Source organism: Pseudophryne corroboree, chromosome 9 (genome assembly GCF_028390025.1).
Source record: "Pseudophryne corroboree isolate aPseCor3 chromosome 9, aPseCor3.hap2, whole genome shotgun sequence".
In the NCBI taxonomy this organism is placed as follows: domain Eukaryota; kingdom Metazoa; phylum Chordata; class Amphibia; order Anura; family Myobatrachidae; genus Pseudophryne; species Pseudophryne corroboree.
The window spans coordinates 120,074,503-120,099,647 of NC_086452.1; the positions used below are offsets into that span (position 1 = coordinate 120,074,503).

The window sequence follows — 25,145 nt, forward strand, 5'->3', positions numbered from 1 at the left end:
CACACCAGGCATCTCGCGCTGAATGGCACATTGAGGCTAGATGTATGAGGACACATCTGTACAAGAAGATCCATGCACAGGATATAATTTGGTAGGTTTTAAGAACAGTGCACAAGAAATTATTTACGGCACTGTTTTTTTAAAATAAAAAAGTAGTAGCTGTCGTCTATGAATGTACCAAGTAGTACTTAACATAAAGGGAGGAAGCAGTCCTTTTAGAGGCTGAACATAATCTAAGAGGAATGGAGTAAAATGCAGTAGAGTGAACAATGAATTAACAGGACACTGTTCACTACAGAATAGGTTCACATTATTCTAATGCACAGTGGTTGAGCCCACACAGTGGATAACTCAACCTTGGTACTTTGCCCCATATGATAGCCTAGTGTCTAACATTGTTAGATGAACACAAACACTACTTCAAAGCCTGTGGTTTAAGTGTGACATCAATATGCACCTTCAGGATCTGTGCTAGCGAAACGGTTTCCTGTTGTGCCAGAGAAATCCCACGGACACGCTCGACATCACAGATCTGCCGAACAGATTCCTCCATGGCGCCCAGATAATTCAGTTCTGCAGAAAGGCGTTGCTGCAGGCCAGCAGGAGAATATCGCATAGAGCCTGCAATGCACACATTCATTTATTTTGCTAGAAAATAGGATTTTGGTACTTACCAGGTAAATCCTTTTCTTTGAATCCATAGGGGGCACTGGAGTACTCTTGGGATATGGGCGGCTTAGCAGAACAAAGGCACTGAATATTTAAATTTAGAACTCTCCACCCCTCCATATCCCAGAGTACCTCAGTGTACGACCTCAGTGTTTTTTACTGAGCGAACAGGAACTATATAGAGAGGTTGACAATGGAGAATTCCTATAACATAACGGACAACCACAAAGTTGACACATAACGTTACTGTCAACTAAACCGTTGACACCATAACCGATAGACATTTATAATTTGAACCAATCGGTGAAAATGTGTTACCATAAGCTCCTCTGAGCTTAATACAACCCAGGTAAAACTGCTCTGGGTGGGCGTCCAGTGCCCCCTATGGATTCAAAGAAAAGGATTTACCTGGTAAGTACCAAAATCCTATTTTCTTTTTCATCCACTAGGGGTCACTGGAGTACTCTTGGGACGTACCAAAGCTTCCCTCGTGGGCGGGAGAGCTGTTTGACACCTGTAACAGTAGGCGGCCAAAGCTAGATGCTGATGCCGCAACCGTTTCATAACGTGTAAAACGCGCACAAACGTGTGCACTGAAGACTATGTAGCCGCATCGTAGACGCTTCACGACCAGCTGATCATGACATTCCCACAGAACCTGTGGGATGAGCTATTACTGACGTAGGCGACTGTAACTTAGCCTTAAAGTAAGCCTGACTTGTAGTCATTTTTATCCAACTGGATAATGTCTGCTGAGAAACTGGCTAACCCCAGTTGGCAGCAACATAGAGAACAAACAACGTATCCGTATTACGAACTGTAGACGTTCGGGACATATAGACGCGTAATGCGTGTACCACATTCAGAATTCTAGAATGTGCTGTCAACACAAGAACCACTATTGGTTTATTGATGTGAAAAATAAGAAATCGGAATTCGTCCGAAGTTCTGCTTTGTCATGAGAAAACCCAAATATGGTGGCTTGGAATACAAGGCACCCAAATGTGAAAACAAAACCCTTGCCGAATCTAAGGCTAGAAGAAAAACGTTTTCCAAGTGAGAAACTTAATCCCCATTTGTTGTAAGGGTTCAAAATATGAAAACTGTAAGAAATCTGAACCCAGCTTCCAGTCGCATGGCGTTGTAGGTGGGATAAATGGAGGCTGCACTTTGATGACACCTTGTAGAAAAGTGTGTACCGACGCAATAGAGTCAAACGTCTTTGAAAATAAATTGACCCCACAGATACCTGCACCCTTAGTGCAGATAAACGCAGTTTTCCATTCCACCCCGTGTGTAAAATAACAGAATACGGGTAACTTGAAAGATGAAGTCGGAACTTCCGAGCTTCACACCCACCTATATAGGCACACCAAATTTTGTAATAATGAGCTGCCGTAAGCGGCTTCCTAGCTCGTAACATGGTTGGTATAACCGATACTGTAATGCCCTATCTCTTTTCTTGAGAGGGCGGTCTGAACCACCACCCCGTCAACCGCAGCCGCGGTACATAGGTAAATAGGGGTAAAAGAACGGTCCCTGTTGTAACAGGTTGGACGTATTATGAGCGGGCAAAGATCGTGTGCGAGTATGATTAGAGAAGCCAACTCTCCGAAACCCATGAGATATCACTAGTATGACTGTGACGAACTGTCTTATGATCCGTTTTAGCAACGGAGAGAGGCGCGGAAAACGGTGGAGCCAGATACACGAGGCTGTATGACCACGCGAATGTGAGAGCCTCCACCGCCACTGCCCTTGTGATCTGTCGTCTGTACACATACTGAGCTTTTGTAATTGTGGCAAGATGCCATCATGTATACCTGAGGGTAACCCCACCTGTGTATCCACATGTGAAACACCTCTGGATTTAATGCCCAGTTTTCTGGATGAAAATCCCGACGGGTGAGATCATTCTGTCTAACAGATGTCCACTCCCGGAATGAACCCCGTCGACAACATCACCTTATGGTGTTCTGGGCACTTGAGGATTCGAGCTACCTCCCGCATTGCGATGCGGCCTCTCGGTCCTCCCTGGTTGTTGTGTATGCAACTCCCGTTGCGTTGTCTGACTGCACTTGGACAGACTGAAAGCGAAGCATGTAGTGCATTATAAATTGCACGGAGTTCCAGGACATTTATAGACAGCAATCTGTCGTGATCCGTTTTAGAACCCCTGTCGCTGACCTTTTTAACTACAACTCCTCAACCTCTGAGACTCTCGCCCAGAGTATAGACACCCTCGCCCCCTGTGGGAAACGCGAGTGAAACCCGGCGAACTAAAGCGCCTTGAAAACACATCATTGTTGCTAATAGGCGAATACACCAATGTATCGATAGTGTGCGTGGCTTTTGCACTAATTGTACTAGATGGTCTGTTCTTTCTGGTGTAGTAGGTAAATCTCTTTGATTGACCGTATGTAAAATCATGCCTAGGAATTGAAGTCGTTCAGACGGAATTAGATGCGATTGTTTTTGAACTTGCACTGCAACCGTGGTGTACGTTAGTAGCGCAAGTAAGAGGAACCTCTGTTGAGACAGAGTTCATATGAGCAGATCGTCTAAGTATGGAACGATTGTCACTGCCAGGGCTCTGAGATGAGCTATCATCACCAACATCACTTTGGTGAATACCCGAGGCGCTGACATGAGGCCAACCGGTAGAACCTGAAACGGGTAATGGTTGTGGCGTATTGCAAACGCAAGAACCTGTGATACGGTGACCAACCCGGAATGGGTAAATACACATTCTGAAGATCAAGCGCAATCATGCAATCTTGTGGCTCCAAATATGCAAATACTAACCGCAGAAATCCATTGTCAAACTGTAGTAAGTGACTTGCTGATTGATACTGCGACGGAGCCCTCCGGCTTCGGTACCCCAAACAGAGGGGAATAAGTAACCCTGACTCTGGTGGTGTACCAGGCCTGGAAATAAAAACAGCTGAAAACAGCAGAGACTGAATGGCAACCTGCCAAACTCCTAATTTCGTCCGACAGAGGCAGTCTTTTAACCTTTAAATAGCGGATACATCCATGAGTGGATGCCTGGAAACCCGGCAAATGTGTAAAGGCGCGCTTCCACAATTGGAAATTCGAGATGGCCTAAGAGGCCGTCAAGCCACTGGCTTGTTGACTTTAGCGCCCTGGCGTTACAAGTCTTGACTGTTTTTGTACCACAGCCTTGAAAAGACTGGATTCTAAAGACTTTAAACGCCGGACCAAAGTATTTCCGTTTTGATACCGGAGGAGGCAATGTTAGCCTTTACCAAACAACTTCTGACCTTGTCGTGCTGAAACTAGCGACGCTAAAAAGCGAGAATCGAGGTAACAGCCGTCAGCAGAAGCTTTACCGAGATACTCTGCAGCTTTTTATTAACGATAAGTGAAACGTGATCGTCATTGTTTCCATACATTGAGCGCCTAGTGACCCAAATGTATCTTGGGTCTTTATAATGTTTGACACAGACGAATTCACCAATGGCGGATTCTCCCATTTAGATGTGGAAACGGGTAAATAGACTTAAATCTTAGTTAGATATTCTAAATAAGAAACTCATTGAAAATCTGTTGTTTATTAAATTCGACGGATTAGATGTTAGAGTCTCCTTAGTCTCTGTAAATTTGAGACATTGACTCACTGGTCATTAGCAATGTATGGTTGCCCAAACCCCGCACTATCTGACTGCTGGTTTAATGTGCCCTGTGAGGTCTGACATAGAATTGTCAGCATTAAATTATAAGACCAGTTAAATTAACACCTTGGTACCCAAAGGGAAATTGTACCTTTGGAAAGACTGAGACTCCTTTGTTAGAGCTTGCGGAATAACTTCCGTCGATCTTACCGCTCCTGTCGAGCGGAGTTACTTTGAATTGCCAATCATAGGATCTGGGATTCTGAAAACCTACAAACATAGTGAACATGTGGTAGATTTATGTCTAGTTTAAAAGTATTTTTAGTCTGCGCTGGAGCCTTACTCCCTATGCAGACAGACAACACAATAGACAACGGACAGACACCTGCACGACTTAGTAAAGTTATTATCTGAAGGTGTGTAATATATATTTATTTATGGCTGAAAACACATGGGCAGTTCACATGGGCAGCCTATGTGAAACCCGAACCAAAATTCCCACTAACACCCCTGCGCCTCTGGTGGCGTAGAGATGTATGGCAGGAATGTTCCGGAATTACAAACTGTAAAACAACAGGAAGCATGGTTAAAATGGCCCCTTTGCCATGCTGACCCTGATAATCACAGAACAAGTTACAATTGCTTCAGTGTTAATGTAGCCTATTATACAATGATAATCACAGGCAGGGTACAACACATGCTCTAGTATGAATAATATATAGGCTCAATAGCCTATTATACAGTGATAACCACAGACATTAATATAGGCTCAATAGCCTATTATACAGTGATAACCACAGACATTAATATAGGCTCAATAGCCTATTATATAGTGATAATAACAGACATTAATATAGGCTCAATAGCCTATTATATAGTGATAACCACAGACATTAATATAGGCTCAATAGCCTATTATACAGTGATAACCACAGACATTAATATAGGCACAATAGCCTATTATATAGTGATAATAACAGACATTAATATAGGCTCAATAGCCTATTTGATAATCACAGGGCATGTTACAATACATGCCTCAAGTGTTACAATACATGCCTCACTATCATTAATATAGGCTCAATAGCCTATTATCTAGTGAATACATGTCACATATATATATATACATAAACTGTGGCTATATAAGTATTTTACATAACCTTGCCGCTGTAATCCGCCAGATTCCACCGCCCCTCCTTCCCCCCGTGCTCCCTGTAACGCTGTGTCTCAGCGGGAAGCCCGGGAAGACTTGCAGGGGGGCTTTCTTGCCGAGCAGCGGAGGTCACCAGGAGCGCTTCGCTTCTTAGCGCTGGTGACTGACGGAGCGTCTGCGGGTGGACGTTGCTAGGCAGCCGGACGGAGCGGCGGGCCGGTTGTCACCCTCTTATGGGCGGCCGGACGTAGCGGCTGGGATGGGCGGCCGGCCGCTGTATGGAGCGGCTGGGCTGCCAGACGTAGCGGCTGGGACGCTGTGGCGGGCGGATGTATGAGCGGCGGGAGCGGCATTACAATACTGACCCACATAGCGGGGCGGCAGCCTGCGCTGACCGCCCCGTTCCCCAGCCTACCTTACGCTCTGCATCTCCGATCATGGCTGCGACGGCTTCTATGTGTAAGCTCCGTCCAGCTCTCCAGTCATGGCTGCGACGGGCTTCTATGTGTAAGCTCCGTCCAGCTCTTCAGGTCATGGCTGCGACGGGGCTTCTATCTGTAAGCTCCATCCAGCTTGCAGGAGACAGTGGGCTGCCTGTGGCTGTGAGGGTGCTCTTTGTGAGGACCGACACGCCATGCGCTGCCTTGCAGCAGCACCATCCCGGACCCATGTTTTTCAGAAACTGGGAAGGGATGTGTAAAAATGAAAAAGTAAAAAGTAAAAATGAAAAATTAATAAAATCTTCCACAAAGTGTGGGAACTCCCACAAGCCGATGTTAGTGCTTTGAGCACAGAAAAAACACTGGGGTCGTACACTGAGGTACTCTGGGATATGGAGGGGTGGAGAGTTCTAAATTTAAATATTCAGTGCCTTTGTTCTGCTAAGCCGCCCATATCCCAAGAGTACTCCAGTGACCCCTAGTGGATGAAAAAGAAATATAAGCCGCACTTGCCCACGATTGGAAATAGTTCTCACCACATACCTTGACCAGGCCCGGTTATTAAACCTGGTGCTTGGAATCCCATTGCTGTAGATACTGGATGTCCTGACTGTGTTGGTACTCGTCCTCCCGGATCTTTAAAGCTGTAGGGATAACTGCTTTTATCCCTTCCTGAGTCTGACAAGAGACTGACCCACACAAACACAAAAGAAAAATAAGATTTTACTTACCGATAAATCTATTTCTCGGAGTCCGTAGTGGATGCTGGGGTTCCTGAAAGGACCATGGGGAATAGCGGCTCCGCAGGAGACAGGGCACAAAAAGTAAAGCTTTTCCAGATCAGGTGGTGTGCACTGGCTCCTCCCCCTATGACCCTCCTCCAGACTCCAGTTAGGTACTGTGCCCGGACGAGCGTACACAATAAGGGAGGATTTTGAATCCCGGGTAAGACTCATACCAGCCACACCAATCACACCGTACAACTTGTGATCTAAACCCAGTTAACAGTATGATAACAGCGGAGCCTCTGAAAGATGGCTTCCTTCAACAATAACCCGAATTAGTTAACAATAACTATGTACAATTATTGCAGATAATCCGCACTTGGGATGGGCGCCCAGCATCCACTACGGACTCCGAGAAATAGATTTATCGGTAAGTAAAATCTTATTTTCTCTATCGTCCTAGTGGATGCTGGGGTTCCTGAAAGGACCATGGGGATTATACCAAAGCTCCCAAACGGGCGGGAGAGTGCGGATGACTCTGCAGCACCGAATGAGAGAACTCCAGGTCCTCCTTAGCCAGAGTATCAAATTTGTAAAATTTTACAAACGTGTTCTCCCCTGACCACGTAGCTGCTCGGCAAAGTTGTAATGCCGAGACCCCTCGGGCAGCCGCCCAAGATGAGCCCACCTTCCTTGTGGAGTGGGCCTTTACAGATTTAGGCTGTGGCAGGCCTGCCACAGAATGTGCAAGTTGGATTGTGCTACAGATCCAACGAGCAATCGTCTGCTTAGACGCAGGAGCACCCATCTTGTTGGGTGCATACAATATAAACAACGAGTCAGATTTTCTGACTCCAGCTGTCCTTGCAATATATATTTTTAATGCTCTGACAACGTCCAGTAACTTGGAGTCCTCCAAGTCACTTGTAGCCGCAGGCACTACAATAGGCTGGTTCAGATGAAATGCTGACACCACCTTAGGGAGAAAATGCGGACGAGTCCGCAGTTCTGCCCTGTCCGAATGGAAAATCAGATATGGGCTTTTGTAAGATAAAGCTGCCAGTTCTGACACTCTCCTGGCCGAAGCCAGGGCTAGAAGCATGGTCACTTTCCATGTGAGATATTTCAAATCCACCTTCTTTAGTGGTTCAAACCAATGAGATTTTAGAAAGTCCAAAACCACATTGAGATCCCACGGTGCCACTGGAGGCACCACAGGAGGCTGTATATGTAGCACTCCCTTAACAAAGGTCTGGACTTCAGGGACTGAAGCCAATTCTTTTTGAAAGAAAATCGACAGGGCCGAAATTTGAACCTTAATAGATCCCAATTTGAGACCCATAGACAATCCTGATTGCAGGAAATGTAGGAATCGACCCAGTTGAAATTCCTCCGTCGGAGCACTCCGATCTTCGCACCACGCAACATATTTTCGCCAAATTCGGTGATAATGTTGCACGGTTACTTCCTTCCTTGCTTTAATCAAAGTAGGAATGACTTCTTCCGGCATGCCTTTTTCCTTTAGGATCCGGCGTTCAACCGCCATGCCGTCAAACGCAGCCGCGGTAAGTCTTGAAACAGACAGGGACCCTGCTGAAGCAAGTCCCTCCTTAGAGGTAGAGGCCACGGATCTTCCGTGATCATCTCTTGAAGTTCCGGGTACCAAGTCCTTCTTGGCCAATCCGGAACCACTAGTATCGTCCTTACGCCTCTTTGCCGTATAATTCTCAATACTTTTGGTATGAGAGGCAGAGGAGGAAACACATACACCGACTGGTACACCCAAGGCGTTACCAGCGCGTCCACAGCTATTGCCTGCGGATCTCTTGACCTGGCGCAATACCTGTCCAGTTTTTTGTTGAGGCGAGACGCCATCATGTCCACCATTGGTCTTTCCCAACGGGTTACCAGCAAGTGGAAGACTTCTGGATGAAGTCCCCACTCTCCCGGGTGAAGATCGTGTCTGCTGAGGAAGTCTGCTTCCCAGTTGTCCACTCCCGGGATGAACACTGCTGACAGTGCTATCACATGATTCTCTGCCCAGCGAAGAATCCTTGCAGCTTCTGCCATTGCACTCCTGCTTCTTGTGCCGCCCTGTCTGTTCACATGGGCGACTGCCATGATGTTGTCCGACTGGATCAACACCGGTTTTCCCTGAAGCAGAGGTTCTGCCTGGCTTAGAGCATTGTATATTGCTCTTAGTTCCAGAATGTTTATGTGAAGAGACGTTTCCAGGCTCGTCCATACTCCCTGGAAGTTTCTTCCTTGTGTGACTGCTCCCCAGCCTCTCAGGCTGGCGTCCGTGGTCACCAGGATCCAATCCTGTATGCCGAATCTGCGGCCCTCCAATAGATGAGCACTCTGCAACCACCACAGAAGAGACACCCTTGTCCTTGGAGACAGGGTTATCCGCAGGTGCATCTGAAGATGCGACCCTGACCATTTGTCCAACAGATCCCTTTGGAAAATTCTTGCGTGGAATCTGCCGAATGGAATTGCTTCGTAAGAAGCCACCATTTTTCCCAGGACTCTTGTGCATTGATGTACAGACACCTTTCCTGGTTTTAGGAGGTTCCTGACAAGCTCGGATAACTCCTTGGCTTTTTCCTCCGGGAGAAAAACCTTTTTCTGAACCGTGTCCAGAATCATCCCTAGGAACAGCAGACGAGTTGTCGGCATTAACTGGGATTTTGGAATATTCAGAATCCACCCGTGCTGTTTTAGCACTTCTTGCGACAGTGCTAATCCCATCTCTAGCTGTTCTCTGGACCTTGCCCTTATTAGGAGATCGTCCAAGTATGGGATAATTAATATGCCTTTTCTTCGAAGAAGAATCATCATCTCGGCCATTACCTTTGTAAAGACCCGAGGTGCCGTGGACAATCCGAACGGCAGCGTCTGAAACTGATAGTGACAGTTTTGTACAACGAACCTGAGGTACCCCTGGTGTGAGGGGTAAATTGGAACGTGGAGATACGCATCCTTGATGTCCAAGGATACCATAAAGTCCCCCTCTTCCAGGTTCGCTATCACTGCTCTGAGTGACTCCATCTTGAACTTGAACTTCTTTATGTACAGGTTCAAGGACTTCAGATTTAGAATAGGCCTTACCGAGCCATCCGGCTTCGGTACCACAAAAAGAGTGGAATAATACCCCTTCCCTTGTTGTAGAAGAGGTACCTTGACTATCACCTACTGAGAGTACAGCTTGTGAATGGCTTCCAAAACCGTCTCCCTTTCGGAGGGGGACGTTGGTAAAGCAGACTTCAGGAAACGGCGAGGTGGATCTGTCTCTAATTCCAACCTGTACCCCTGAGATATTATCTGCAGGATCCAGGGATCTACCTGCGAGTGAGCCCACTGCGCGCTGTAATTTTTGAGACGACCACCCACCGTCCCCGAGTCCGCTTGAGAAGCCCCAGCGTCATGCTGAGGCTTTTGTAGAAGCCGGGGAAGGCTTCTGTTCCTGGGAAGGAGCTGCCTGTTGCTGTCTCTTCCCTCGACCTCTGCCTCGTGGCAGATATGAATAGCCCTTTGCTCTCTTATTTTTAAAGGAACGAAAGGGCTGCGGTTGAAAAGTCGGTGCCTTTTTCTGTTGGGGAGTGACTTGAGGTAGAAAGGTGGATTTCCCGGCTGTAGCCGTGGCCACCAAATCTGATAGACCGACTCCAAATAACTCCTCCCCTTTATACGGCAAAACTTCCATATGTCGTTTTGAATCCGCATCGCCTGTCCACTGTCGCGTCCATAAAGCTCTTCTGGCCGAAATGGACATAGCACTTACCCGTGATGCCAGTGTGCAGATATCCCTCTGTGCATCACGCATATAAAGAAATGCATCCTTTATTTGTTCTAACGACAGTAAAATATTGTCCCTGTCCAGGGTATCAATATTTTCAATCAGGGACTCTGACCAAACTACCCCAGCACTGCACATCCAGGCAGTCGCTATAGCTGGTCGTAGTATAACACCTGCATGTGTGTATATACTTTTTTGGATATTTTCCATCCTCCTATCTGATGGATCTTTAAGTGCGGCCGTCTCAGGAGAGGGTAACGCCACTTGTTTAGATAAGCGTGTTAGCGCCTTGTCCACCCTAGGAGGTGTTTCCCAGCGCTCCCTAACCTCTGGCGGGAAAGGGTATAATGCCAATAATTTCTTTGAAATTATCAGCTTTTTATCAGGGGCAACCCACGCTTCATTACACACGTCATTTAATTCTTCTGATTCAGGAAAAACTATAGGTAGTTTTTTCACACCCCACATAATACCCTGTTTAGTGGTACCTGTAGTATCAGCTAAATGTAACGCCTCCTTCATTGCCAAAATCATATAACGTGTGGCCCTACTGGAAAATACGGTTGATTCGTCACCGTCACCACTGGAGTCAGTGCCTGCGTCTGGGTCTGTGTCGACCGACTGAGGCAAAGGGCGTTTCACAGCCCCTGACGGTGTTTGAGTCGCCTGGACAGGCACTAATTGATTGTCCGGCCGTCTCATGTCGTCAAACGACTGCTTTAGCGTGTTGACACTATCCCGTAGTTCCATAAATAAAGGCATCCATTCTGGTGTCGACTCCCTAGGGGGTGACATCCTCATATTTGGCAATTGCTCCGCCTCCACACCAATATCGTCCTCATACATGTCGACACACACGTACCGACACACAGCAGACACACAGGGAATGCTCCTAACGAAGACAGGACCCACTAGCCCTTTGGGGAGACAGAGGGAGAGTTTGCCAGCACACACCAAAAGCGCTATATATAACAGGGATAGCCTTATAATAAGTGCTCCCTTATAGCTGCTTTATATATATCAAAATATCGCCATAAATTTGCCCCCCCTCTCTGTTTTACCCTGTTTCTGTAGTGCAGTGCAGGGGAGAGACCTGGGAGCCGTCCTGACCAGCGGAGCTGTGAGAGGAAATGGCGCCGTGTGCTGAGGAGATAGGCCCCGCCCCTTTTCCGGCGGGCTCGTCTCCCGCTATTTAGTGAATCCAGGCAGGGGTTAAATATCTCCATATAGCCTCTGGGGGCTATATGTGAGGTATTTTTAGCCTTTATATAGGTTACATTTGCCTCCCAGGGCGCCCCCCCCCAGCGCCCTGCACCCTCAGTGACTGCGTGTGAAGTGTGCTGAGAGGAAAATGGCGCACAGCTGCAGTGCTGTGCGCTACCTTTAGAAGACTGCAGGAGTCTTCAGCCGCCGATTCTGGACCTCTTCTGACTTCAGCATCTGCAAGGGGGCCGGCGGCGCGGCTCCGGTGACCATCCAGGCTGTACCTGTGATCGTCCCTCTGGAGCTGATGTCCAGTAGCCAATCCATCCTGCACGCAGGCGAGTTCACTTCTTCTCCCCTCAGTCCCTCGTTGCAGTGATCCTGTTGCCAGCAGGACTCACTGTAAAATAAAAAACCTAAGCTAAACTTTTTCTAAGCAGCTCTTTAGGAGAGCCACCTAGATTGCACCCTTCTCGGCCGGGCACAAAAATCTAACTGGAGTCTGGAGGAGGGTCATAGGGGGAGGAGCCAGTGCACACCACCTGATCTGGAAAAGCTTTACTTTTTGTGCCCTGTCTCCTGCGGAGCCGCTATTCCCCATGGTCCTTTCAGGAACCCCAGCATCCACTAGCTAGATAATTGTACTCTGACTGCTATTTCACCCAAACAATAAAACAAGTGTTGTACCTTGCAGAGGAGCGAGAGGAGATATTACCCAGTGTGCTCTCCGAGTCAGAGCCTGACAACCGCTCTCTGCTAGCAGTCAGAACTGGAGAAGCTTGCTTGCTGCCTTTCCCTTTATGGTCAGAGCCCAAAGAGTTTTGATCAACTTTTACAGGGAATGGAGAGTTATCATTCTGCCAGTCCTTTCCTAAAAGGACAAACAAGAGGAAAGCATGATTACCACCTCTGTGTCTTGTGACACTACACTGAACTCAGCTCCTAAACATTCAAACTTCGTACATTTAATTATCGATAAAACTACAGAGAACAAGAGTCTAGGCTTGTAACTTACGCTTTGAGCTTCCTTTCTGAGAAGAAATGGAGAGAGGAGATGAGGCAGCTGAGGGAATTTGTGATGAATGAGACGTTGCACCCTCACTTCTAGATTTGAAAACAGGTAGTTCCTCCTTGGCACTAAAAGCATTGCTATCCACACTGTGTATTAAAAAAAAGCAACAGTTCAATGGGGGGTATAGCTGGCTATAAAGGTAAAATCTGACAGCACAGGCACCTATACCACACCCCTGCCCTGACTAGTCAGTTTTGACTACTTAAGCCATTAAGACCGAGGATGAAGGAGTGTAGAACAGGATACTAACAAACACATACAAATAAGTAGTCAAGGAAAAATCTCTAGAACAGTCGTAAGCATCAGGGAGGGCATCCAGTGTTCCCCATGGAACCAATGAAAAGGATTTATGTGTTAAGTACAATAATCTAGCTTTCTCTTTCATCCATGAAGGACATCCCAAAGGTGTCCCTAAGAGAGGAAACGATCCTGTGCTCTACACTTCAACCTTTGCCCAAAACTAGTAGTGAAGGTGGCAAGTGATAGAATTTTACAAAAGTGTGTGCTGAGGACCAAGTTGCAGCCCTACAAAGTTGCTCTTCTGAAACGCTCTGCTGTGCTGCCCAGGAGTTCTCAGACCAAAGCGGTTGAATGAGACCTGGCTGAATCAGGAACAGGTTAATTTGACAAAAATATAAGCGTAGTGAATAACTGCCGGTATCCATCGAGCAATGGTTTGCTTTGAAATAGGCCAGCCCTGCCCTGCTTGCTTACATCATAGAACAGTATTTACCAACCTCGGTCCTCAAGGCAAACCAACCGTCAAGAATTTTAAGGATAGCTATACTTGAGAATGTGAATTAATTAGCACCTCAATTATTTTGATTTAACAACTTGCTCTAACATGGATATCCTCAAAACCTGGACTGTTCGTGTGCCTTGAGGGCAGAGGTTGGAAAACACTGTCAGACGACGAACAAAGCACCCATGCAATGCTCCTCCTTAGTCCTATCCTCATAGATTTGTAGGTCTTGGATCACATCCAAACAATGTAGAGATACTCCTCGATTACGGTGGTCCACATCTGGAAGAGAAGAAACTCCTGGTTCATGTGAAAACAGTCTGCAATACCACCATACACAGAAAAGGAGACATGTGGGACAAAGCGCCCTGCTCAGACACCCTCCTGGCCTGGGAGATAGCCAAAAGAAACACCATGTTAGCAGACAAAGGTCCACTGTTTCCAAGGGTTCGAAAGGAGGCTGCTGGAGAGCCTGGAGTATCACAACCAGGTCCCATGAGACCACGGATGAACGAAAGGAGGTTGTATATGCAAGACCCCCTGTAGGAAAGTCTAAACTGCCTAAACGCCATAATTATCTTCTGAAAGAAGACAGAAAACAGGATCTTGGCTCTTACCTGCTAAATCTGTTCCTTTGAAGTCCTGGGGACACTGGAAAACCATGGGTATAGCCAGCGCAGAGCAGTCTGGGCACTAGATAAAGCTTTCAGTGCAGCAGAGGCTCCTCCTTCCCTATACTCCCTTATCATACACACACACACACACACACACACACATATCCGCGGCAGACGGTTTTCATCTAGCATAGGCCTGAATGGAGAGGAGAGAAATGACAAGAAAAAAGCAACCACCACAGCAGACACATGGACAGACCTCTAGGACAACCAATGTGTCTAAACAAGTCCACAATAAACACAAATTTACAACAAAACAAAGACAGGAGTGAATGGCAGGGCATCCAGATTTAGCAGGTAAGAACCAAAATCCTGTCTTCTTTATTAGTTCCTGGGGAACACTGGAACACCATGATGACGACCCAAAGCTGCCCACAAAGGGGGGGGGGGGACAAACACTCCTGAGCTGCACAGACCTGGGGCCTTGGACGCCAGCAAACCCCTCTTTACCACCGAGTAAAGGACAAAGAGGTGAGCGATGCAAGTGAGGACTGGGTAACACTGGTACCCTAAGAAGGAACCATGATTTCCTGACTGATATGAAACTTAGCCATCACCTTCAAATGATAAGGCTAAGTAGCACGCAATACCACACAGTCAAGATGGAAAATAAGAAAAGGTGACCTGTGCTACAACGCACTCTTAACTTGGAGACCCAATAACCCGAAGAGATGGCCAGAAGGAACACAGTCTTCCATGTAAGCCACTTAATATCTCCAGTTTCCAGAGGCTCAAAGGGAGAGCGTTATAGAAGCACTAAGAACCAGAACCAAATCTTAGGCCTCAACTGGGGATACAAAGGGGGGCTGGAGATGAAGAAACCCTTGTAAGAATGTCTGAACCACCGGTGTAGTTGCCAGGCACCTCTGGAAATAGAGCCTAAACGTGGACCATTAGTGAAGACAAACAAAACCAGACTGTAAGAAGGCCAACAGCATTGCATTTCGGCTCCAATTGGTGACGAGTGGGGTATAGGATAGGAAGAGACTGGGCTGCATTGAAAGCTTTAACTATCTAGTGCCCAGATTCCTCTGCACCATGGTGTACCAGTTTCCCCCAGGTGATCTCACACATCTCGAGACACATTCTAGGCCACAGGGAGTAACACATCATACCCTGGGTCTCTCGATAAGGACCCGCCAGGCCCCTCCCCTGCAACATTGAAGCTGTCTTGAGCTCAATGTCTGGTGAGGCCTGTGCCGGTTAGATAATCCTTGTAAAGTATTACGGAATCGGTCACTTTCTTCAAAACAACCCCCTGATAACAAGGACTCTGCAGCTACTCCTTCATGTCTGAGCACAAGTGCTGTTGGGGTCTGATCGCGACTGATTGCACTGGAGCCCCGCGCAGCCTGGTAACTAGCCACAGCGGAAGTATTCAATTAACCCAAGCATCTCATGATGGGAGCGGGAAGGTGGCTGGAGGAGGTACTGTTCACTGTACCTCCTCTGCTGCGGGATGCCAGGACTGGAGGAGGCAAAAACATAAAATAAAAGTAGACATAAAATGATGTACCCCACTTCAGCAAGCACTTTGAAAAAAAACCAACTGACTTTCTCCAGCATATTATGGAGGTATATGTGGGAGAGGCGCATTAACTTTTGGAGGGAGACTGTAGGCACCTCTTTACCCTAGTGTTCCAGTGACCTCCATGGAAGCAAGAGAAATCATAGTTTTTTTATTTAGCTAAAATTTGACCACATTTCTACCATTATATGAAACATTATTTACCTCTCTCTAGTTAAACCCATATTGTACAGAGATACACGGAGTATCATAAAACAATAGAGGTGATGTGCATTACTCGCATTAAGCAGGCATGTGGCCTGGACATAGAGGAAGGGAAGACGACCAAATATGATTCTTAACATTCAGCTTTCTGTTCACTTGCATGTCTTTTTAGGAGAAAGTATAAAAAAAACACAATAGAAATCTCCTTGAGAACAGACTATTAAAATTAAAAAGCAAAATGAATAAACACAAAATAAAATCTAACCTCTGACGAGCAGCGTTTTGGGAATCTGTTGCCGATTCACTATCTTGGGATGATATGAAGTCATCGGCATAGGAGATGCTGTTCTGGGAACTGGCTGCTGAATATACGGGTCGAAAATCTGTTACATTTTCTTCAGCGCGTTCATTCAGTTCTATTGGACAAACATTTAAATTAATGTTTCTGGAACAAAACGGGAAATGCTTTCAAAAGACAAATAATCACCCTCACCTTTCCTAAAGAGCTGGTACGTCCTGGTAAAGATGTTGATAACACTGTGGGGACTCCCTTTCGACAGCTCTTCCCAAGGTCCTTGAACGTCAGACCCAATATTAGACACCAGCAATGGTGTATACTTATTAGCCTCCCGCTGGAATTCAGAAAGTGGAGCAAAGGATTTGTTGTCCCTGATGCAGAACTCTTTATTGTTCAGTGATTCTGCCAGGTGGAGATCTGACCCATTCCTGGGGTGACCATCTCCTTCAGAAAAGCTGCCTTCACTCAGTATGGGCCCCTCACTGATGGAGCTGGTGCTAGAGTTGGGAGAGGGGCTGGCTTTATTTGGAGATTCAGAAAGCCTCACACACTTCTCAAGTCTTTGTACGGACACTCTTTCCTCTTCTCTGCCTTCAGCTGAGGTACTTGCGTAAGGATTTAATTCTGCTGGAAGTTTCCTATAAAGATGATTGGCCCCAGGAAGGTCATCCTGGGAGAAGTGAGTTGTACAAGTGCTGAGCATTTTATGAATCCGATTAGAGAAAACGTCTTCTCTGCTTTCTCGCTCCGGAGGACTGTCTGGCTTTTTCCATGCTGTTTTTACTGTTGGTTTGGGGTCAGGATCAGATGACCAGGCTATTGGGAAGGTTAGTGAACCACCAGCTAACTTTTTTGCCTCATTTTCAATCCTAGAGGACAGAGAAACTGCTGTAGCTTTTAAAGACTCGATGCGATCCAAGTTGCTCTTGAAGTCAGCAGATGGTTTCCCTTGAAAGGTTACCTTCTGTGCCAATGGAAACACATTTACAGTACTTTTCCTTGAGTTGAGCAGAGACTCCAAATCTTTAGGAAGAGCTAGGAATGGAGATTGAAGTAATGGGCCCTTGGAGGAAAGCCTGTCTGGCTGGGGATAGTATGCGTCCACAAGGTCACTCCTGAAAACACAAACATTACTGTAAAATGACAGTACAATTAGGGATGTGAAAAAAAATGAAAGTGTAGAAAAAAAATATAATATACATAGGAAAAAAAAAAAAGAGATATATACAGATGTGTACACCTCATCTCAGTAACACCCTGCGGCATGAGACGCCTGGCGCAAGTGAGCGGAGTTGCGTCTTTTTTTGCCCGAATTTGCGCTTAGTCGCAATTAGATGCAACAAAGCACTTCATGAGACTGCACTGATTAGATATGCTACATTTGTATCTGTGTGTGACAGAGTCTGAATCTTTAAACGAAGCACAACGGAACTTGGCATGAAAAAAAGCTGCAACCTCTGCTTCGTAGCACTTCTTATACAGATTCGGACTCAGTCGCACACAGATATACAACAGCTGCACATCAATAAATCAGTTGAGTCTCATGAAGTGGTTTTGTTACACCTGATAGCGACAAAGACGCACATACTGGTGAAAAATATGCTGAGTGCAAGCAGAGTCACACTAGACCTGGCGAGCTGAGAAGAGATGTTTGGCCTGACTACAGCAATAGTGTATGGGGACACAGCTACATCATGGAAGCAGATACAAATCAGTTTACTCAACTGGTCTGTTTGCCACACGGTACTGGTAGGTTCTCAAGTAGGCCTCTAATATCTGTATGTAAGCAGCAGTCTCTGATAAATGAAGACATTTTCACTAAAACCCCTTTTGCACCGCAAACCCGTGTACAGTATAGGTTACTGAACACTGGTTTTAAGCAGTGTCACAGCAGCTTGAAACCCGCTCACACCGGACTTCAGATATTGCCGGGGCTTCTCATCTGTCTGTGCCTGGAGATTACATCATCTTCAAGTGCCAGAGATGATTGTTTGAATGAGACCCAGATCAGATGACCCAGATTACACGTTCACACTGCCCTGTAACCTGGGTCCTTACCGGATCAACCTGGGTAGCTAAACGGGTTGGACTTTCACACCAAGACCTGATCCGGGTTAACCCAGAAATAACCCGGGTTTTTGCGGAGGTGTGAAAGGGGTATTACCTGCTACTACCTCTAATGGAGGGGGAAACAGGTCTCTGTTGTATGGTCTCTGCAAATATTTACTGTTGACCACTTCTAAAATTGCTGCAGAGAGTATGGAGGGGGGTTTAACAGAAAGACCAACAGTGGCCCTGTGAAGTTTGTATATTCTCCCCGTGCTTGCGTCGGTTTCCTCCCACAATCCACAACTATACTAGTAGAAAGATGGGTTCGCTATATAAATAACTTGTAATAATAATAATAATAATAATAGTGATAATAAAGATGCAGCGCTGCCAAGCCCCATTCCCAACATGCACCCAGGGTTTTAAGACAAACAACAGAGGCACAGGGAATAGCGGATGCATAGAAGAGCAGTGAGGCTCCAATGAGGCAATGGTGGCAAGGGCAATTTGTTTTTCCCACCTTATCCGGAAGTGCTGCTTACACTGGTGGTACTAAGCAGATATTTTCTCTGTCACATCAAAGAGATAGAGGAACTACTCTTGGGGGGCGATTCAATTGTTTGTAGCTCCTATCTAAACTATTTGTAAGACCAGTCCTGAGGATGCATGTACCGTGGATTTAGGCTTGCACCCCCCTCAAAAAGTAGGCTGATGGCGAGTCCCTCTCGCTCAGTAACTGCAGCACGTCCGTCACTTAAGGGGATGGTCGCTTACACAAATGCATCGCTCCCGTGACGTTTAGACCGGAGTTATCATCCACCCCTATACGTTACTACAGTGGCCAATTAGAAAACAGATTTGCCCATTACTACCACCTTATCCCCAAACCCCGATGGTGTAAAATACAAGAGTCATAAAATAAGAGTGTGATTATATAAAATATCTAATAAATAATCGCTTTATGAACCGAGAAGTCTCACCTGAGCAGAGGCTGTAGAGGCTCAGAGAGAGAGAGGTCGCTGCTGGAAGAGGCACTAGGAGGTCTCTCCTGGCCCTTGTTTTCTTTGTCAGATTCACCAGAAGGCTGATACAAAGGCTTGGACATTTACAGAAGTAGGGAGGAAAATAGACAACCAAGTAAATAACATCAAAGTTTTGCAGGTTTCATTTATTTTGTGCTTTCAAAACAGACGTAAAAATATAGTGTTTGCAAATTTACCCCCTAAAAACAGTGGAGGTGTTGCCTATAGAAACCAATCAGATTCTTGCTTTCCTCATTATAAACAACTCGCATAAGGATGGGATTGGAAGCAAATCACAAGATTTTTGCAGAACATAAAGTATCATTAACCTTGGGGGACAGGAATAAAATATGTAGGGCGACCAAGTGGTCTTCCCGGAGACCTGGTTAGTTGAGGCATCGGTAGGATTTACGCCTAGGAGGAACTAATTGTGCTGGTCAAATGTACCATTTAGTTGCAGACCAGCCGCCAAAATCCACTGGAAAGCAGACAAGGGGGTAAATTTACTAAGGTGGGAGATTTTTAGAACTGGTGATGTTGCCCATAGCAACCAATCAGATTATATCTATTATCTGCTAGAAGCAGCTAGATAAATGGTAAGTAGAATCTGATTGGTTGCCATGGGCAACATCACCAGTTCTAAAAATCTCCCACCTTAGTAAATTTACCCCAAGGTGCCATATACCGTATGGTCTTATTTTACATATAGCACAAGAATAATCGGTAACTGCATTTTAACAGTGATTTTATGTAGAGCCAGGACGTTCTCCATCTCAAAACTGAAACGGGCTGCATGTTTGAACACAGCAAGGTAATTTAATAAAGAAAAGAGAGAGTTTATGCTGCCACTTTTTAAGCCACTGATAAGTTCTCACCTTGAGCAAGGTGTACATTTCTCTAGGCCCCGTAGGCATATAAAAAAAAATCAATAAACAGAAATAAACATTAGGAAAGACTTTGGGGGAATTCAGTTGATTGTGATGTTGCGTATCGCTGGGAATGAGTGCCCAGAGCTATTCAATTGTCCACACTGCACCTGGCACCAAGTTGGGAGATGCAGTTTACTGTACAAAGGGGGTAATTCAGACCTGATTGCTCGCTAGCGGATTTTGGAGCACTGCGATCAGGTCAGAACTGCGTATGCACCGCAATGCGCAGGCACGTCGTACAGGTATAAAGCAGATCGCCGCTCAGCGATGGTTTTGTGCGAAGAATCCATTCGCACCGGCAATCGCAGAGAGATTGACATGAAGAAACCGTTTGTGGGTGGTAAGTGACCGTTTTCTGTGAGTGGTTGGAAAAACGCAGGCGTGTCCATGTGTTTCCAGGGAGGGTTCCTGACGTCAGTTCCGGTCCCGGACAGGCTAAAGTGTTCACAGCGACTAAGTAAGTCCTGGGCTACTCAGAGACTGCGCAAGATCTGTTAGTACAGCTCTGCTACACAAGCGTACGCACTCTTACAAAGCGAAAATACACTCCCCTATGAGCGGCGACTATCTGTTCGCAGCAGTGCAAAAAACCCCTAGCGAGCGCTCGGGTCTGAATTAGGCTCTAAATGCAAAGGAATTGCGGTAAACAACATATTTCTCTTGCGCAACTACATATTCCACTGTCTATTTTTACAACTTACGTGTCAGGACCAAAGTTGTTTGGACACATGGTAAGTTCGCAGTTAGCATTGTGGTACTAGTTTAGTGGATTTCTGCTTGCACCACAAGATGGAGTGTGCAGAAATCCTCTAGTCATCTAGTCGTGGTTTTACAGAGTGGCCCACCGTGTAGCTTCCGGGCACTCATTATGAATTTGTAAAGGATAAAGCAAATAATGGACAGATGTGATATGTTAGAAATATTTATCCTATTATAGACTACACTTTTTTTACAATCTGTAACCTAAAAGCACTGAATAAACTCACTATGCAGACATCAATGTGCACACGCTAGGGTAACTCACCTGTTTTTCTTGTGTAGTCGCATCAGGCCAAGTCTGTCCAAGAAGCACTTTGGTGTACGTATCCTGTAATTGATGCAAGTTTGGTTGCAATGATTTCGGCTCTGGGGCTTCCTTCTCTCTAGGCATCACTGTTGAACTTTTTGCTTTGCCGAAAGCCCCTTTTTGTTTTTGATAAAGTTCTTGTAGTCGCCTGTTCTTCTGTTCCTCCGCTTGCCGCTGAGCCTCTCTCTGTTCATTCTGCCGCTTTTTCCTTTCCTCCTGTTGGCGCATTATGTACAGTCTTACCTGCTCTGTGTCATAGTGTCTCCGTTTAGAAGAGATAGGTGGCTCCTCTGGAGCCTGACCTTTTTCAGATTTCCTTTTGGCAGAGCTGTGACTTCTGTTTGGACCCTGTTTTGAGCCATCAACACCAGTATCTAACTGCAGATCATCTAAGATGCCTCTGATCTCTAGCGGAAGGAAATCTTTCTTCACATCTGCAGAATCATTCCGTCTCTCATCCTCCTCAGACTGGGACTTTGTGTTCTTGCAGTTTAAAGTATCTGCCTGGCTTCTGCTAGACTTAACATTACGTGTATCAGAGCGGCTTGAAGAGTTTGCTGCAGGATGTGGAAACGTGACAGAATTCCACATTAAATTAACGTCTATAAACAACACTGATTAATCTATCCCCAATAGACACCCATCACCCGCATTCATTTCACAAGTCCTCGCAAAAGAGATGTTTCCATTGAGGAGCAAAATTAGCCATTCGTTATTAACACAGCAATAAAACACACATCACAGAAAGAGGCGCACAGCAACAATTCCCTTACCTGATTTGATGGACCTATCCTGGTTCTCTCTTGGTGCCTCTTTGGATGGGGCTTGTTTGCCAGCATGGCGATCACTTGCTTTAGAGCGCTGTTCCCTTTGTTGATCACTGGGCACAGTCCTTTTGTCTGTGTTTCTCTCTTTGGACACCGGTCTCTTGTAAGTCTGACCATCAGTAGAAGAAAAGCCTTTGCTTGCTTGACGGACATTAGGCTGAGATTTTGATTCTGTCTCAACCTTGGGTGCAGGACCTAAGATCTGTTTGACCAATTTCTGTCCATCTCTCCAGGAAGACGTACTGATTACATGTCCTGCAACATGCAAAGAGCAAATGCATACAATGATATAACACAACCACTGCATACATGTACAAAACTTGACAAAATCGCACCAATGTTCTTATTTCCTCACCTATCTTACCATCAGGACTTGCAGAGCTCCCAGCTCCTCCCAATCTCTGAACTTTCCTCACTGGCCTGGGTGTTCTTTTCCCTCGTGACTTCTCCATGGGACAAGTTTCATCTGTGTAAATTGATTACGTTTAAGGAAGAACTTTTGCGGGTGCCGTTCAACAGTCCACAATATCATGCTCAATTGCACTGTCAATCTAACTCAATAAATCCCATTACTAACACATTATGCATTTGGATCATTACATTTGCCTAATATTTCTGGTTTTCTATCCATCTCCCTTGGTATTCCTGTATTATGCCAATCTCATGGACAAAACCTAATTATGTTTTGACTACACCATTACCATAAACTCAATCCTTACCCTGGTAAGAGGGTAACAAAGACCCATGCAGCTGTGCACTGAGGTTCTGAAAGTCAGACTCCTGAAAGACCTTGCCATCTGGGGTACGAATTTTTGTTTCTGGAGGGTTGAAACCTGCAAGAAAAATATAGGAATTTATCTCATACTGCAAAAATATAAAATGCACTGGAAAGTGACACACTGCAGTGGAGCATTCCCATTCACGTAACAGCAAAGAACCAGGGAACAGTTAGGCTCCTGGGCAACGTAAAGCAAAAGTTTTTGATTTAGTTGCAATGCAAGCAGTTCTAATTCTGAAGACTACTGATCATAATGAACCTGTTCAACCACCTTAGAATCCAAGATGCTTGCCTGTTAAATGTGGAGCTACTAATGCTCCTTGGTGGCTCTGGCAAGCCAATGTAGTCACACTGTCTGTGTAGACACTGGCTGCAGTAGCCAATAGGTCAGAGCTAAATAAATGGGCCGGAGCTTCATGACGCTGATCGAAAAAAAGGAGACGCCTATACAGATTGCATCCCTCAGATTTGATGGGGATGTACAGGGTCTCCTAGTTGTATAGAGATCAAAGAGTCAGGATCCTGGCAATCGGGTTCCCAACGGTAAGTACTAGGGTTAGGGCTAGGCACTAGGGGGAGGGTTAGGCTGCAGTAAGGAGGGGAGTGAAGAGGAGTTTAGGGTAAGGCTGCGGTAGGGGAAGGCTAGAGTTAGGCTATGGGAGGGGCGGGTTAGGGGCAGAGTTAAAATAATTACCAGGATCCATCAGGATTTTGATCTTTGGGATGCCGCTGTCGGCATCCTGACTATCTAATACCAACTAATGGTATTTCGTACACAACGCAAAATAACTCTAGGCTTCCCCAGGAGCCATTTTAAGCTTACAAGGTGGGAAGGAGGGGGTTACTAAAGATACTGTGGACGGAAGATTTATAGATCTACAAATGACCCCACTATTGTGGAAGGGCCAATATATGTAAAATACATTTAATAATTGAGTAATAAGCACCCCTACTCTTAAAGATTCTGCTTTGTTCCTGTAAAGCTCAGTTTGCTACCCTGCAAAACTTATCCAAAGTAATCAGTCAGGATGAAACACCTACGGTAACCAGAAATGAGGTGCAGCAGCAGAAGCTACAGATACCACCTAGAAGTGACGCCAATTCTTACACCATGGTGAAGCACAGTTCACACAGCTGGTGTCTGGTGACTGAATTACACTAATAGGAGTGGTCAGTATCAGCACGCTACTGAAGGTAAAAGGAACCCCGAAACAGCTGAGTAACACCACCTGACATGGTGGAAGAGTAAATCCATGCTGTCACAGAAGTGGAGATATTGCTTTGGAGGTAGGTAATCCTGTTCTGAGGAAAAAGCACCACAGGAGGATCACAATGAACTGGGAACATTGGTCTGTCAATGTACTAACAAGGTCTGAGTGGGCAAGTCAAGAGAATCAAGGGCCAGTTTCAGGGCATAAGCCTTCACTAGGATCTCATAAGCAGGAACAAACATGATCCCCGTGTGATGGAGAAACACCCATGACCTTGATGAAGCCAATGACAGCTGAAGAAAGCACCAGAAATTGTAAGTATGTCCCCTGGTGGAGCATTGTAAAACAATATTGATGATAATCCCTACAGATAAGGATATATAGATATACATTTTGATGTCCAGTGGTATCAGATTGTCTTTCTCACCAACTGAAGTGACAAATTGTGAATCTCTCCTGTGAAAGTAATTAGTGGATGATTTCTATGTCCAGTAAGGGATGGAAGGAACTTTCCCTTAAGAAGTTTCAGAAACCACTCCCCCTTTAAAATTTCTGTACTGGACAATAAAGTATTGCATCCAAAGTGCTATGGAATTAATAGATGACCTCCCAGCCCTCTGGGTTCATGGGCAAACATGTTGTTATGTATTCAAATTCAGCACCATAGCGGAGGCTTTCCAGAAAAGTTGCTGCCTGCTGACCTGGACTTTTAGCTGCAGTGTTGGTCTCTCTCAGTTAATTGCACTCTCCCATGGATAGCTGTAGCTATTCCTTCAAGGAAGTGCCAAAAAGAGAGCACAAGGGACAATTTAGGCTGTCACCCTGTAGTAGGACTACAAGGCAACGTAAAGTAGTAAAAATAAAAAAAACATACAAATTAAACTGTGCGGTATACTAGGGAAATTAAATCTGAGGAAAACAGAAGAATTATGGGGGAGAAGTCAGTTTGGAATATAAATACAGAATTATTGCATAATTATTTAAAGACACAGAACACGAAATTGGAAAAGCAGAGGATAACATTTGTAAAACTGTAACTGTACTAAACACCATTATAGATATTTTCAAACTTTTACACGTTCTATCATGGCAAAGACACTAACCGGATGTACTAAGCCTTG

General features: G+C 45.6%; 1 protein-coding gene across 6 annotated transcripts in view; it reads right to left on the minus strand.

The window, feature by feature from the left end:
* Positions 1–25,145, minus strand: part of CEP350 (centrosomal protein 350) — a 121,920-nt gene that overhangs the window by 41,991 nt on the left and 54,784 nt on the right. For 5 of the 6 annotated variants that reach the window (XM_063939804.1, XM_063939802.1, XM_063939800.1 and 2 more), the window contains exons 7-17: positions 22,755–22,868; positions 22,391–22,501; positions 21,982–22,290; positions 21,167–21,765; positions 19,172–19,287; positions 16,338–17,257; positions 16,110–16,260; positions 12,640–12,782; positions 12,312–12,495; positions 6,441–6,586; positions 458–621 (exon numbers count right to left, since the gene is read on the minus strand). In XM_063939804.1, coding sequence (XP_063795874.1) covers positions 458–621; positions 6,441–6,586; positions 12,312–12,495; positions 12,640–12,782; positions 16,110–16,260; positions 16,338–17,257; positions 19,172–19,287; positions 21,167–21,765; positions 21,982–22,290; positions 22,391–22,501; positions 22,755–22,868 — 2,957 coding nt within the window. The remainder of the gene's footprint in view (positions 1–457; positions 622–6,440; positions 6,587–12,311; positions 12,496–12,639; positions 12,783–16,109; positions 16,261–16,337; positions 17,258–19,171; positions 19,288–21,166; positions 21,766–21,981; positions 22,291–22,390; positions 22,502–22,754; positions 22,869–25,145) is intronic. The other variant, XM_063939803.1, reaches the window with a different exon arrangement.